This window comes from Lepisosteus oculatus, chromosome 1, assembly GCF_040954835.1.
Source record: "Lepisosteus oculatus isolate fLepOcu1 chromosome 1, fLepOcu1.hap2, whole genome shotgun sequence".
Classification (NCBI taxonomy): domain Eukaryota; kingdom Metazoa; phylum Chordata; class Actinopteri; order Semionotiformes; family Lepisosteidae; genus Lepisosteus; species Lepisosteus oculatus.
Window position 1 is genome coordinate 23006525 of NC_090696.1, and position 16807 is coordinate 23023331.

The following is a 16807-nucleotide window of genomic DNA, read 5'->3' on the forward strand; positions in this document are numbered from 1 at the left end:
CCATAACGATAATCAGGGGTTTAGCTTTAATGTCTTTTATTTGTTTAACAAAAAATCACTTTTTAACTTAAAGCAGACTACCACATTTACAAGTTCAGGTGGGTAGCTGCGTCAGCATGCGTAGGCTGCAAAGGAACAAGTAATAGGTTTATTCCATGCTGAAAAAAAGAAGAAAGAGAACACAACATTTCGGCCGTGGAGCCTTCTTCAGGTGTGTGACCTGAAGAAGGCTCCACGGCTGAAACATTGTGTTTTCTTTCTTCTTTTTTTTCAGCATGGAATAAACCTATTACTTGTACAATATTTACAAGGTCATTTACAAGGTTTTTAGTTTTACTATGAACCTGAAACTGGATTTAATTTTTTGCATTGTCCAGCCATGGTATCCAGTTGGATTGTTGCGACAGTTATAAAGACATATGCTTGACGGCATAATATTTCTATGTATGTAAACCTATCCTAGAAAAGCTCCACCGCTGTCCCTTTTCTCACATGAAATGATCTCCCTTCTGAGCATTTACAGAAAGTATTGCTATTATACTGAGAATGTTCGAGAACAGCTTAGATTTGTCATCTGCATGACTGACCTTGAAGATGACTTAACATGGACTCTACTGTGCTGAGACTCTGCCAGAAATGTAGTATCTGAACAAAGTTCTATTTGTAATCCTGTCCCTTTGAATCCTCTGATGAAACTGCTTACTCAGGCCTTTGAACGAGGTTCCATTCATACAGTATATTCTATTACCATTAAATATTTACTATTGCATGTTAGCTCCTTTTGTGGTTCGGACACGATTTGATTATTTTCTCCGCTAGCTATCACAATATCACAGGCTATTTCATAGCCTGGATGTAAAAATGATCTTATTAGTTATTATTTCCAAAAACAAGGTACTGTATAACTGGGGATTTTCCTGGGGAATTATTTCAATGCTACCTTCCAAAAATTCAAATGTTTTACCAGTTATAAAGTATATAACCATACATTTTTGCTATGTTTTATTGTTGAATACCACATCGAATTGAATTTGAATAATTATATACTATATATATATGTAGCATCAAAAGACACATCATGTATTGCAATTAATAGTTCAAGAGTGGCACAAGCACCTCAGAATGTTTTTTATAAAAAATATTTATTAAGACCATTGGATTTCAATTGTAAAGCAGATATTTTTTTAAAGTTCCAGAAACGCAAAATGTCAAAATGTTCACTTCACAGAAAAGACTTAAATCCCCAATTTAAGGTAAAAAAATCTAATCAAAGAGTTTGCAAGTGCTAGAAGAAAACAAATTGCTGGATTTGTATTAGGTACAATTTGAAAGCATGAAGTAATAGCAGGTTTTAAAATAAATGTGTATCAAGTGTGCAATCAACACAATTCATTTTAAACAACAAATATGTAACAATCAATTATTATAATTAATTACTATAATGGAGGGTTATCCAATCATTTAAAATGTTTCATGGAATCTTGTTCAGTTTACTATTTCATCCAATGGACGATAATACCTATGGCATTACAGTATGTCCCTGATCGAAATTCTGGGGCATTAGTTTTGGAAGTTCTGGTCTAAAAAGGAAAGTGCCACCTACAGTACTAATCTACCAACACCACTTCTAATAGCAGCCAAGTTTTTCCTTGTATATCTCCTATTCCTGTAGTGACAGGACCTAGCTTTGCTTATTTCAGAATTCTTATGACATCATGTAACAGATTTATAAAACTACTGCCATAATATGACTAACATAAATTAGAAACAAGGCAAATAGGTGCATATGAAATGTGACAGTATATTCTCAAACCATAAAGAGTAGCCTTTGATCACCTTTTAACTTTGTGAATAACATTTTTACAAAAAAGTAGAATACTGTATGTATGAATGTATAAATGATGTACATGATAAATGTCTGTTGATTTATGCAAACAATGTGAAAAGTGAACTAAAGAGGGTAATTATATGCACAAGGTATTCACAAAAACTTTCTAACCATATGGTCATCTAACGTGAACATAAGAATGCACACCTGAACAAATGAAAAGTAGGTATTCTGAACTGCAGTCCTTACCGAAGGGAAAATGCTATAATTGAAAGTGAGAAGAAAAGGAAAGGCCCAAATTTTGAAGAACAGCAATTACCAGAATATTATTCAAAGTATACTAAAAAATAACATTGTTTAAAACAAATATTTTACAGTATTTTACATTCTCCAACAGAATGCGCCTATGTTTCTCTCTTACATTTCTTTAAAAGTTTGTGTGTTTATAAGTGAATACTTCTAAGGATAAGATAAGTTACAGCAAAAGTCAGCAAAAAATAAAGAGAAAAAAGAAGCAGAAATATAGAGATTGCATAAGTTTTCGGACCCACAAACACAACCTTTGATGAAAGGACCTTTAACAACAATTACAGGCACTCTTCCAATTCTGGATACCAGTTTATTCTTCTAGGCAGACTTGTTCAAGCTCTCTCGGGTCAATCACTTACACACATCCATTTTCAAGTATTTTTCACAAAGTCTTAAAATAATTCATCAGGACATTAACTTGGCATTTCAAAGTGGTTCAATTTTCTATTCTTAAACAATTCTTGTGTTTCTTTGGTCTTCTGTTTAGGATCATTATCCTGCTGTAAGGTAAATTTTATTTACACTTTGAGGTCTGAAACATAATTTCCTCTAGGATTTTCTCCGTTTTCATCAGTTTTGACAAGCTTCAAAGTCCCTGTTGATGAAAATCAGAACTATCACATAATGATGCCACTACCATGCTTGACAGTAGAGATGGTGCTGAATGAATAATGCACTACTGAATGTTGAGTTTGTGTCAGATGTAATTTTTGACATGTAGACCCAAGAGTTCCAATTTCATCTTATCTGACTACGAAAATGTTTTGCCAATTGTTTGCAGTATTACTTAGATGCATTGCTGCAAATTCAATGTGGTATTTGAATTTTTTCCCTTTCACACAAATCTTCTTTGTGTAGTGACAAAGATTTTGTTGACCAATGGACCTTTCTCCCTTCTCAGCCAGTGAACTCAATAACTGTTTTAAAGTTGCCATTGGTCAGATGTTCAGTTTGGACTGACAGCCAAATCTAGGTAGTGTCTGGGTGTCTTCCACTACTTAATGATCAACTTTACTATGTTCAAAGACATTTTAATGATTTTTCACTTCTCCTGCTATGTGCCTTTATACAACTTTATCTTTGTGTTGTTTTGAAAGCTCCTTGGTCTTAGTCTTCATGCATCTAAATGTGTGGCTTAAAGTAATTGCGTGAATTAAAATTAATTTAGGCAAAGGGTTTGAATATGGAGTAATATTATAGTAATAAGTGGAATATTAATTCCTACTGCAAAGTGTAATGACTGTAAAGCAACAAAAATATAAAAAACTGTGCAAGGGTCTAAATTGTGCAAGGCACAAGTTTTTGGAGAGTACTGTATATGCCACATCTGAGAAAATGTACATATACTGAATGGGTCTCTCTTTTTTCTTATTTACTACTTTTAAACCACGCAAGAATGGAAATTAATTAATTAATTAATTTACTGAATTTCTTAGTAATTTCCAATAACTATGACACATATATCAGACTCTATAATGCTTTAGCTAAATATGTAGTGTTACATTATATTTTTGAGAATTTCTATTTAACTTAAAAAAATGAAAATACATTTTAAAAAATCAGTAACAGAGCCACACCGGTATTATATGTGTATAGAACTGTTTAGTTTGCAAAAAAAAAAGAGAAAATTGTCATGTTGTGGAAGTTGGTGTGTTTTCTTTTATTTGTATGAGAGAGAGGTTAAAGAGAAAAAAGTTTTGGTTTACTCTATTATAGCCGACAAGTTTAGGTGCAAGACCAAAAAACAACAGAAAACAGAAAAAGTGCACTAGCTCCCATTTTGAAAGACAATGCAAAATACGAAATGCGAAATGCGAAAAGACAAATTCCTGATACAAGAAATTGTACATGGCCAATAAAGTGATCTTATCTTATCTTTTTCCCTTTAGCGCACATAAATGTAAAATAAGAACACAGATTAAAACAAATTTTTGAACGCAAAGAACATATTTAATTTATTTTATGCTTATTTCCTTAGAATAACATAACCATAATTGTGATCTGAATAGGATGAAGCAGTTAAAAAAATGTAAAGATGAAAGATTGAAAGATTACAACAGTTTTCAAACTTTTTTCAAGACACCTGTGTTAAAAATGCAGGTGGTTTATCTTGTAAGTTGGTACTGTTTAGTTTAGTGTCATAGATTAGAGGGCTAAAGCCAGCAGTTAGCTAAGACATTGCTACACTCGTGAATCATAAACAGCTAGCATAACAGCTTGGGGTTGCAGGAGCAGAAGATAAATACTTGGTGTCTATGTTCTGAGCAGTGTGGGCAGTGCATTTGTATCAAAATAGGGGTAAAAAGAGACAGGTGCCAGAGCCATAGAGAACTTGAGAGAAAAGAGCTGGTGCCAGTGGTTAGATTTACTGAGCTTGAAACTGAATTTGAGCAGTACATACAGTGTACTATACCCAAGCCAGTTAGGAATGCTATTTTGGCAGCCCAACATAGTGAGCACTTCAAATAACACTTTGAATACAGAAAAAACATCTTATAGGATAGCTTAATAGTTTATCTGATGGCAAAGTTTTTTATAAATGACCTACACAAATATGTTTTGCTCTTACCACACAAAACTATACAGAGGAAGCATCAGACAAGGAAAAAGAGGCAAATTCAACAGGTATTTGCACTGCAAACCACTTGCGTTTGTAATAATGTGCAACCTACTGTTGGTGCAGCATTAGTATGAATTCAAAAATGAGATTCAACTTTATTACAATATAGTGCAGAGTGACACACAAAAGTAAGTAAAAGTAAATTTTTCTCATGGGGGTGAGGTTCTTAAAAGCATTCAAAATAAAATTCTTTACAGAAGGTATATTAACAAAAATACGTCTAGTGCTATAAGTTACAGACAGTAAAATGAAATATCTTTACCATTAGCACATTGGGTGGGAATGGTCCAAGCAGACTGACTATGGAGCATATGCTGCATTAGGAAGCTTGAAACTGATCAAAAATGGCAATAAAAAACAGACTAGCACAAATGTGAAAGTTATTATCGCATTACAGGAAGCAAACAGTAGCCTGTATGAAAATGTTTATAAAAGCAAGACATGCGAAAATAGACAAATGTAATATTCCCAAAGCTCTGGGGAAACTGCACATAAATTCATGTACTAAACTAAAGGCTAGGCACAAATTCAGAAATTATTAGCTGTGGAATGTGTATGGGTCAGAGAATTGCAAAGGAGCAGACACTGAGCTGGATTCTACTTTTCAGATATGTATAAAGAATCAATACAGTGGCTAGGAAGGGAGTAAAGATTGATATGATTGCCTTGAAAACTGCAAGCAGAGATAATGTGGAACACTGAGCAACTGTATGTAGAGGGCAATAAGCAAATGAACTGTAGTCAGTGAGCAGGAGGCATTTATTATGATAAGGTGATAAAAAAAAGAAAAGCAGTTAGCATAAAATGTAAAATGTGAAATTAAAAAATGTAAAATAAATGTGTCACCCTGTGTTGTGGCCAACACTGTGCTTGAACAGCAAATACAGTCAGCCTATACCCAACAGTAGAGTTAATGCAGACTGGAAGGTTAGAACCGAAAGACAAATGAACACCAGCAGAAATGGGACAACTTTATGCAACTAGAAAGTAGATTTCAGCACTCTCAGGCACAACTTTATTCACTTGAGCTCAAAAACAAAAAGTCCCTGGATGTGGACGATAAGAGGCTCATTAAGCACTATGTGTCCTAGTTCATTTTCCCCTCTTAATTCCAGAGCAGATTCACCATTCATAAGAAATTATTCTGCTGGATCCAGATCACAACATTAGTATAGCACATTCAGGTCAACAAAAGGTTTAAACTGTATTCTCAAACACACCTCCAATCATCTAAGACACACATCCCAATAATATGTAATACTTCTCTCAACTAAAGAGTAACCTAATTTTAAAATCAGGAAAGCATGACTTTATTTGTGGGACAAAATACAATAATGCTTTCAGACAGTTATTTTAACTGCTAGCAAACATGATATTCAAAACTTACATGCCTTTAAAATAATCATTTTTAGACTGTGTTGCATTGATAAGGTAAACATGCATTTGATTAGTCCACATGGACTGTGACAAAATGTGTGGCTAATGTAGGCAACTGTTTTTAATAGTTTTAATTGAACAATCAAATTAAAGCAAATTCTATATTCTATACATTTTTAATGCATCTCCATAAAACAACACAAAAAATTTAATAGTTACCAGAAAATTTATAGCATAGGCTATTTTATTACTCCTCGCTGGTAAAAACTAACAAAATCAAACAAAATGAACAGTCCATTGTTCTCTGTCTTTCATTCACTCCCCCTTTGGAGTCTGGGCTTCTTCCTGCAGCACACCAGTCATCATCTTTCTAAGCCCTTTCCAGGTTAACACATACCCCAGGTAAAAGGGAGCACATAACATTTTTACAGAGAGGAGTGCAAATAACAGATGCCTCCTCACAGATAATGATTAAGCCGACTACTGTCATAGTAGTATAACGTTTTTCCTTACTGAATCTCCTAACAAACATCTTGTCTTAAAATGTATGTTTCTTTCATATTAAACAGCTTCTAGTAGGACCATCTTGTTCATTGTGTGAGGGTGGAACTGAAGGCAGTTTTTCTCAGAGATAAATTGAAACTGTATTTCACACTTGATGAAACACTTGCTCTGCTTGTACTGGTTACTCCACCCAAGTGCCATTAATGAAGATATCTTGACAAGGTTTTGGTCTCAAAACCAACAAGACCAGAGTAGTCACATTTTGTGTGTTGGGCCTCTTAGTAAACCATTTCTTTCCTTCTCATTTCATTGAGATTACGATGAACAGAGACCAGTTCTCTTGTGTGAAGTATTGTGAGTTCTTGAGAAATTGCAGAACAGATCACCATAAAATTCCCATTATGTCTTGTAACATAAACCTCAATATTAATGCAATAAACTTATGATTAATGCAATGAACGTATGTTTTTTACATATCAATTTTATTAACAATTTCTGTAATAAAATGAAAATTATGTTAATAATATATATCATTTGGGGATTTTCAAAATCAAAAATTGTAATTCATAATAGAAAATGCCTTTTATCATAACATGTCTTCATAATTCTCCCACGTTAATGCAGTTAGCACTCTATAACATTAAAAAATTCACAAAACAGGCAGCAGAATTACAAAAAGAAAAACTAGGAGAGCTGTCCTCACAATATGACTACGACTATTTTGCCTGATACATTATGCTTTTGGCAGTTTGTTGTTTAATTAAAAGTACATGTTGTACAGAAGATATTTTGACAAGATACTGTATAATACATCCAAAACCCTTTTATCCTACAGACTTGTTTGTTAGTGCTTTATCTTCTAAGAGTCATACTTGTGTTCAACTGTATGCTAAATTTCTTTTACACCTGAATGGTTTCTGTAGAATAAATTGATAGTGGTGATCCTCTTTGATCCTAGGAAATTTTGCAAGGATTGGAAGTTTATATATACACATATGATTACCTCCAAGATAAATCTAAAAGAAATACAAAATTAATTGATCTTTTGTTAAATATTCATCTTTAATTTTGACTTAACATGCTACAAATTACTTTATTATCACACATGCTTTTTGTAAAATCTTTACTTATTTAATCTGTAATTATTTTGAAATTTCTTCACGTTAAAAAGATTTGATCAGAAGTGAAACAACAGTCATATTAAAGAAGAGCACTTAAAATTCCTTTTAAAATGTTTAAAATGTTATATTATTTTGCAAATCTTGCTTTTTCTAGAAATGCCATACACATAGAAATGTAAATTTTCTGTAAAGATAAAATAATTTAAATGATTCAAATATCATCCCCACATTTACAAACTCACGGTACTTATTTTTTCATGACTAAACCATAGTGATATTTAGCAATAAAGCATTTTTGTTTTATAAATTACAATTCGGGATGTTGAAAATCCCTAAATAAAAATCATGGGCTCTGCATGAATAACTCAAAATGGTAAGGTTCTTTAAGTGAAATATAATATATTTTAAAAATCTAGCTCAATAATCTGAAGATATCACACATATTTTTTAATATCCTATTGGTTTCAACCAATTGCGGGCAACTTGTTCCAGAGTACCATAACCTTTTGTTTAAATCTTTGTGTAAATTAGTGCTTCCTGTTCTCTATTTTAAATTCACTTTCAGTTTTTCACTTGGTACTCACAGAGCACAGTTCTAGATCAGTGTCCAGCAGCAAACCCCTATCCACATTTGTGCATTTATTCAACCTCTGTATTCATTATATTGATTAGTTAATTAGTTAATTTTGTCAGTTTATTCATGAAAGACAAAGTAGAATCAGCCACATAAATTGTGCTCATGTACGAAAATATTTTATATGTTCAAATTAGAACAATGTTCTGAATCAAACCAGATATCATTCAAGGCTTTCTTCTCTAATACAACATTGTTAGCCATGAATATTGTTTTCACATTTCTGTAATATTTTTTATATATACAATAGAAGACACCTGGATAATCATCTAAATTCAATGCCACATTAATTCAGACTTATTTTGTCAATGAAACTGGGACTAAATAAATTTGCAATAGTGATAGGTAAAACATGTAGTGCAGTGTAGTGTACTGTTACAAATATGAGAATTACAGAAATAGACTGAGTGAGATAATCATTAATTAAAATAAATAATCATAGCCCTCAAATTATAATTCATTAAACAAAGACATTATTCTTCTTTCCCTTTTGCATTTCTTTCTTAATGTATATATTCTGCTGAGCTTATCTATGTGATAATTAAACTGTGTCTCACCAAACATTTTATCTCTTGGGTTTTAACAATCCTGAATGTATTAAATCATTTTGCATATCATTTGCTTGTATCGTTTTTGACATCAATGGCCTATTCCCACTAAACAGTAACATGGAGGTGCTGTGGAAACTCTATGTTGAAATAAGGCTGTTTATACAGTACAGTATGTGCAGATGCCTTCCATGACGTATTCTATTTTTATAAAAAAAACATTTTTCTATCTTAAGTATTAATTATTTTAATAATGAACATACTGTATACAATACGCTAGCAACCATATCACCCTGCAGCTTTCAACTGGCTACCCATTGAAGCTAAGTAGTGTTGAGCCTGGTCAATACCTGTATTGCAAACCTAAAGTAGTTTGGCAAATGACATGACATATACAGTACAATACATATTACAATATATTTGAAAATATAATGCCATGGTATCTTAATTAGTTAGGTACTAAGTCAACAACAAACTGCATAGCTGGAAGAACATGATTACATTTAAGGTGTTACACAGAATATTTGATGTTATTTAGGGGAGATTGACAATGTTTATTCATTTCAATAGGCTTTTCCTTTTTTGTCTGTCCTGACACGTTACAATTAATTTGCTGCTGTATAGGCCTCAATAAAAAAAACAAAACTCCTATTTATTCAAATGAAATATTATTATTTTCAAATAATCTACAGTATATATGACATTGTTTAATTGTTTGCATTTCACATAATAAACACAAATCATTGGTTTGTCTTCATTTTATCTATGAATGTATATTTTTTTATGGTTTCTGTGTAAATTGCTAAAAGCCAATGCCCATTGCACAGCATCGAGTAGATATCTGTGTAAAATATTATATGCTTTGTCTATTTCATACTCACTTTTTCGTACTTTATGTAACTGAAAGTGACTTAGAGAGAAAGAAAATCATAATTTAATTCTTAGATGATTTGATAATCTTTTTTACATATTAGCTGCTCTTGTTTCAGATGCAACAAATCAAATGAAATTCTTTAAAATTGCACAATACATGACACATGATATACTTGTATTTAAAAACCATGAAATATCTGTTAACTAGAGACCTGAGCTTACACAGCCCTGGATAAATGTATTTATATATAAATTATGTAATAACAGTCATAAAAGATATTGTAGATATTACACCAAGGTGGAAAACTGTTTTTGTCCCATGATATTTTTTTTTCAATATACCTGTACAGTAGATATACAGTAGATCTACAATATACAGTAGATGAAAAATGGCATCTTTTATTCCATAACTGAAAATGATGTTGTTTTCATTTTTTTAAAGGTTTGGATTCATTCTTCATAAAAATGAACCAGTTCTTCATAAAATTGACCTTGAGACAACATCCTATGTGAAGAAGATAAGCCTGAAAGAATATAACTGTATACCAAAGTCCATGGCCTATACTCACCTGGGAGGCTACTACTTCATCAGCTGCAAGCCCAACATGACTAATGCTATTAAACCTCAGCTCATAGTGGACAGTATAACCGACTCAGTGATTGGATATAATGGAAATGTAACTGGCACCCCGTATATGTCTCCAGATGGACACTTCCTTGTCAGTATTGATGATGAGAAAGGTCTTATGAGAGTGCAGTCAATTACAATCCGAGGTGAGATTCAGGAAGCTTTTGACATTCACACAAATTTACACATCTCTGAAGTGGCTTTCCAACCTTCCTTCACTGAAGCACATCAGTACAATGTCTTTGCCAGTTCTGGGCTACAGACAGATGTTTTGTATGTTGAGTTAGCCACTGGTAAAGTCAAGATGATAAAGAGTCTCAAGGAGCCTATGAAAGCAGTAGAATGGCCCTGGAATGCCAAGAACCGTGTGATCAAGGACAGTGGATTGTTTGGTCAGTACCTCATGACACCTTCAAGAGAATCTCTGTTCATTTTGGATGGTCGACTGAACAAGCTGAATTGTGAGATTACAGATGTGTTGAAAGGTAACACAATCATGTGGGTTGGGGAACCATAAACACTTACTGTCGCTCCTTATGTGGGATACTGTTGCACTCAATTGGGTATTCAATGTACACCCTTTTTCCATTTTAATAACATGTAAAAAGTTATTTTTAAATAGAAAAAAGTTAATAGCCCAATGCTGGAAAAACCTAATCACAAAAAGAATGGAAACAAGTAACTGACTTACAGTCAGTAGGGATTTTTACACTAAATTCTGTATTTAGTTATATAATTTATGGTATAAAATTGAAACAGACATAATTAATCTTTAGCCACAAAGAGTTTTGAAATGCCATAATTAAATTAATTTGATTTGTGATCCATATATCCCATTGATTTTTCTTTGGGATGAAAACAGAAAAAAGATGTTGCTTGACCTTTAATATTTGAAATTTCAGCATCAGCGTCTTGTCCACCGTTCAGTCGTGCTTTTGTGCCTTCAAGGGATACACTTACATGATCTGCAGCAAAATAATTATCCCCATTGTGGCTATAGAATGCTTGTTATTGAATATAACGGAATATAATTCAGATCACCACTACGTTCTTTCATGAAGAGTGGAGGTTTAAACTTTTAAAAAGAGGGTCAGGTAAACCCCTATAAATACATCTTCCTTATTGGGTTTTTTTGTGTTTTGTCTAATGTTGAATGTTCAAATAGGTGATTACAAGAGGATACACAACAACTGTTGTTTTGATTTAATAATAATTTGCAATATTATGAAAGAAAAAATGTGAGTTAAACAATTGGCAACAGAAATTTATTGAAATTGTAGTGCATGCAGGAAAGTCAGAGTTTTGTTTAGCTTCAAAACTAGCTGATTCACTAAGAAATCTACAATGAACATTATCTATTTGTAAAATAAAACTGATTGGTAAGCTTTGCTTAAGTTATAATTTACAATAGGTTTTGAGGTGTGTGCAACCAGGATAAAGCAGTAAGATGAGCCCTGGCTGAGTCACATGTGTTCTGATGTGCATCTCATGGGAAGAAAAGACTTTACTGTTGATTCTCAATTATATTAAAGCACCGTGAAAAAAAGAATTAGGACCAATGCTTTATGCAAAATATAGTTCAATTTTAAATAAAATATCCTAAAATGCTTTCTGCAGAACCTTAAAATACAGTTGTCATAATATTTGAGGATTTTAGTTCTGGAAATAATGAAAGTAAGAATCAGACTTTTGAACATCTTTTGAAATACTATAAGCACAAGGTAGTGTGTGCTTCTTAGAACAATTCTCTACCTAGATGGGTGTAGTCTATGCATTTTCATTCTTAAAACCTGCCTAGATAAGGGCATTTTTAGGATGAACCTTTTCAGATTTAACAAAGTTCTTAGGTTTCTTTGGATTATTGGTCTTAAATTACACAAGGTTTAAGCTTGCTAAATGGTTGCTGACTAAAAAATAAATTTTATATTTTTTATTTTAATGTTAACCTGCTGTAAAACTTCAAGGCAATCATTTAAAAGTTTGATCTTTTTATAATACTCTTTGACATAGAATAGAACTTGTCATATCCTCACAGCTTTTTACTAATGTCTTGTGACTTATAATTTTTCTAGTTGTGTTAACAAAATAGTTAAATGGGCAGTGTGATATACCACTTGATAGTCTGCAGACGTGTTTGAAAATTCAGATGATAATTTCTAGAAATTGAACCAATTTCATTTTTAAGAAAAAAATATTTCTTCATAACTGATCAAGTATAAAGTGATGTTGATTAATAAAATTTTGTCTTTTACATTTAGTCATGTATGTTAATTCATGTGGCTGTTCTTCATGTAGAGATATGCTTGTCACTGACAGAACAATAAAGCCCATACATTTTAAAATATAACTGTCATGACTTTTTGTGTCTAAATTTATATGATTAATTAAAGGTGTACCAAAGCATTACACTTTACTAAGCTAATCTTCAAATATCCAAATTCAAATGCATTTGAGGTATTACTTTTCTCTCATGCAGCTTGCTCAGGATTAGTGTTCCAAATTATGACTTTAAAATGCACTTCTCAATAGTTTCCGTTTGTATCCTCTGTTTTTTTGTTTCATTGCTCATTTTAAATAAATCCATTGGTTTCTCATTATCTTCGGTGATTTGTCAACTTTACTCAGGTCTACTCTCTCAAGTGGAGACATGGTAGCTCAGATGGCAAGGGTGTCTAGCTCCTGACCAGAAGGTCCTGGGTTCAATCCCAGGTAGGGGCAAGTGATGTAGCTTGCTCTCATTCCTTCCAGACAGCTTCCAGGACCACTCAGACTGGTTTTCAAATGAATACTGGGAGTTAATCCTTCCAGGGGTAATAGGCTGTCAAGAGTGTGATGCTGACCATATCACTTCCACCTCCAGTGTCAGATGATGAAAGAAAAATGGTGGCCTTTGCCCCCCCCCTATTCCCCATGGGTCTTTTTGGCCTGAAAAAGGACCTATCTACATACATTGAACCTACCTACTCAGAATGGATAATGGATAAAACTGGTCAAAGATTAGCACTCACAATTCCCCAGCAAAAGGAGAAATCTTTTTGAATCTGGGGCTAAGAGCAAGTTAGTTCAGCTACAAACTTTTGCTGGAATCAAGGAAAACATGTGTATTGATGAAAGACTGAGAATCAGGTATGAATCATACTTGAACATTTTTTGATCGAGTAAATTTAGACATGCAATGTTTCAGAAAAACCCTAAAGCAGAATAAAGTAAATGAGAAGCAAATTGGCTACAGGTGTTGGAATGCAAGTCTGAAAACAGGTACTGTACTAGCTGCAGGGATTAAAACTCTGTGATTGGCAACAGAAAATGCTATATGACACAGATAGATAGCCTGAATTTGATGTAGGAAGAAATGGTTAGAAATTCAATTCTTGCCGAGTTTTGTTAGAACTGAACAGATGAGGACCCATTTCAAGAGGAACTTTCCCCTCCAAAAGAAGAAATGTGAGTTCCAGCTTTGTGAGTGGAAAGAGTCAAAGGCCGACACCTTACTAGTAGGACTTCAACAAAGGGGTTTGTACAGCAATGTGGCAACCCATCACCATGGTAGCCAGAGTTATAACTGTGGTGGGGGCACCAGATAAGGTGAGGGCTGTGATCGAGAAGACACAGATCCATTGCAGATTGACATCATGTGCTCACACACATGGGAGCAGATTGAACAACAGTGACCAGGGGGCTTCATAGGGGACTATGAAAAATATGCCTTAAGTGCAGTGGGTTGGGCTGATGGTTTAGGTCTGATAGCATGAAGATAACTAAAATAAAAGAGCAGACGGGAGTAGAGATGTTTGATTTCAATGAAGAATTTGAAGTTGAATGAATAATCTGATCATTTTGAAGAGTATTTAATTATCCATATTACTGTTCTCATAGTCAGACCACTTTCATTCCAACAGCTACATGGCAATCTTCATTACTCAAGGAACCATAGTTATATTGTTCACTGTTAATTAATATAATGTCTCTTAAATGACTGCTGATAAAAAATATTAATCAACTCATTTAGGCAATTTCGCAGCTAAAAAAAAATTGCAAATCAATTTAAATCACTCATCCTCATAATTCTGTTGTGCCACTAAACAACACTAATCAAATAATCTACAAGCCTATCAGCTCACTATTTAAAATGTAAATAACATCCATTTATATACTGCTCCCCATGATTGTCTTCCAAGAGTCCAAAACATATCTGATAAGGACAATACAGGGTCTGCAGACTCTCTGTCAAGTTGAGCAGGTGTTTTCTTGGAGGATATCAGGTCATGTACTGCACAATGTAGTCGTGGTGCATTCTCATTGATGCCCCAGATTTGCTTCTAGGATTTCAAAGTAGGGTGGGTTTTCATCTTTGGGTTTCAAAGTGGAGATCTCCTTCCCAGACATATTTCCTCCATGTTCTTTGGTCAAGAGCCATAAATACCCACAGGTTGTTGATGTTGCCTTTCTTATGTTATATTTTAATTTTATGTTTGAAACATTTCTTCTGGCTTCCATTGGTAGGATTGTTTTGGCAAAGTTGAGAGAAGAGATCTTTGTTGGGATCATGGACATCTTTAAAAAATATCACCTAACCCAGCGGAGCTTACGTTGATGATCATAGCTTCAATTCTGCTTGTTGCCAGCTTGGGAAGGAACAATGAATTTTGGTGCATCTGTCCTCCAATATGATAAGAAAAATCCTCAGCAAATAGCATATTGTTTCATCACCACACATAAAAAATAGGAGGAATAATAATTGCATAGTAGACTACCAGTGTAATTTCAGTTTTATGTTGCAATCCTGAAATACCCAGTTTCTAAGGCAACCAAAGATTGCACTTGGATATTGCAAGTAAAACTGTGTTTTTGTATTAACATCAGCATTTTACAAAAGATAATTTTCAAGATATTGAAAATGTTCTACATCCTTTAAATACGCATCATGAATATAAACATATTGTAGTTAAAGGGGAACTTCAACGCTATTTTTACATTCCAGGATTAATAATGGATCAGCAATAATGAGTGCATTTCAAACCACAATGAAACTACCAAGTATATGGTAACAAGTACAACCTCCAATTTACATCACATCAAAGATGACATTTCAATGTATGTATAGCACCATATTGCTGTCGTTGTCTGCGATCCAGAACAAGGCAACAAAACTTCCATTGATGTGAAAGTGGCCCTATTACATTGTGAACATGCTTTAGACCAACCTAATTTTGTACTATATTAACTGTAAATATTTTTGTGAAACCGACAAAGTGATGTTTTTTTTAGATAGTTTATAAGTTTTGCAAAAGAAGAGCAACCTGCCAACCAACTGAAATACACTCATTTTCATTTTCCGGTTTTGCAAAAATGCTCTATCATTTACATTGATGTTTATTATGGTAAATCACACCTAAAAGAAATATTCAAGTATCACTTTTATTTTTGCAAGGCTTGCTGTGCCATAGCCCATGCAGTCACCTGAACAGCTGATTTGAATGAGTGCAATTCAAATGAATTCAAAACATCCACTTTCAGTTTTGCCAAAAATAATACTTGTTAACTCTGCATGCAGATCATATCCAGACATTTCTGGGGTGAAATAGCTGCTGCACGACCTGTACTTATTCGATTGTACTGTACATCACGCTGAGTGCGTCGTGAAACTAGTTGCTGGAATCAACATCCGTGTCCATGTTTATTACCCGCCTCTTGGTTAGTTCAATACCCCTTAGAAAAAGAAACAGTTTGACTTTTTGCAGATTGGATCCTATGTTTTGTGTGCAGCCACTATGTTCTGAATAGCCAAATGCTCGATAGTGAGGGATTGTTAAAAAGACAAAAAGTTAAAAAAAGACTTGAGTTTAAAAAGACAAAAAAGGATTTATGATGTTAAGAGACCATGTTTCCCATTTGCTTACAGCGACTAGTGAGCAAATCACAATTCTCGTAAACTCTCGCTCTCACCTGTGAGAAGAAAAGGGGTTTCTCATCTGCTTGCGACAACATGGCAACCATTACTGTACTTTTACAAATTTCTCAAATTTACAAATCATTTGAAATTAGTTCTACGTCTCCTTCTCATATACTTCAACAAATATGTTGAAAATTGTCTGAAGGTCCATTTCTCTCAAAAGCACATCACCATACTGGAGTCCCATGACTGACATCAGGATCAATAGAGTTGGGAAAATATCACACCATTTTTTTACATCTGTCTAGACTTTAAAGTTCTCCATAATAGATCCATTGTTGAAGAGTACTGCACATATACCGTCATCTGAAACCAGGCAAAGAATACTGACAAATTTTATAGAGATCCATACTTTAAAAGGATCTTCCAAATAAATAGTGGATACTGTATATTCAACAAATATGTCCTTTTT

The 16807-nt window shown here is 33.5% G+C and overlaps 1 protein-coding gene across 4 annotated transcripts in view; it reads left to right on the forward strand.

Moving 5' to 3' along the window:
- fstl5 (follistatin-like 5) overlaps positions 1-12789 on the forward strand; it is a 266449-nt gene extending 253660 nt beyond the window's left edge. For all 4 annotated transcript variants that reach the window (XM_069187730.1, XM_069187734.1, XM_015344712.2 and 1 more), the window contains one exon: positions 10257-12789. In XM_069187730.1, coding sequence (XP_069043831.1) covers positions 10257-10959 — 703 coding nt within the window. In that variant the 3' untranslated portion in view covers positions 10960-12789. The remainder of the gene's footprint in view (positions 1-10256) is intronic.
- Positions 12790-16807: the final 4018 nt, after the last annotated feature.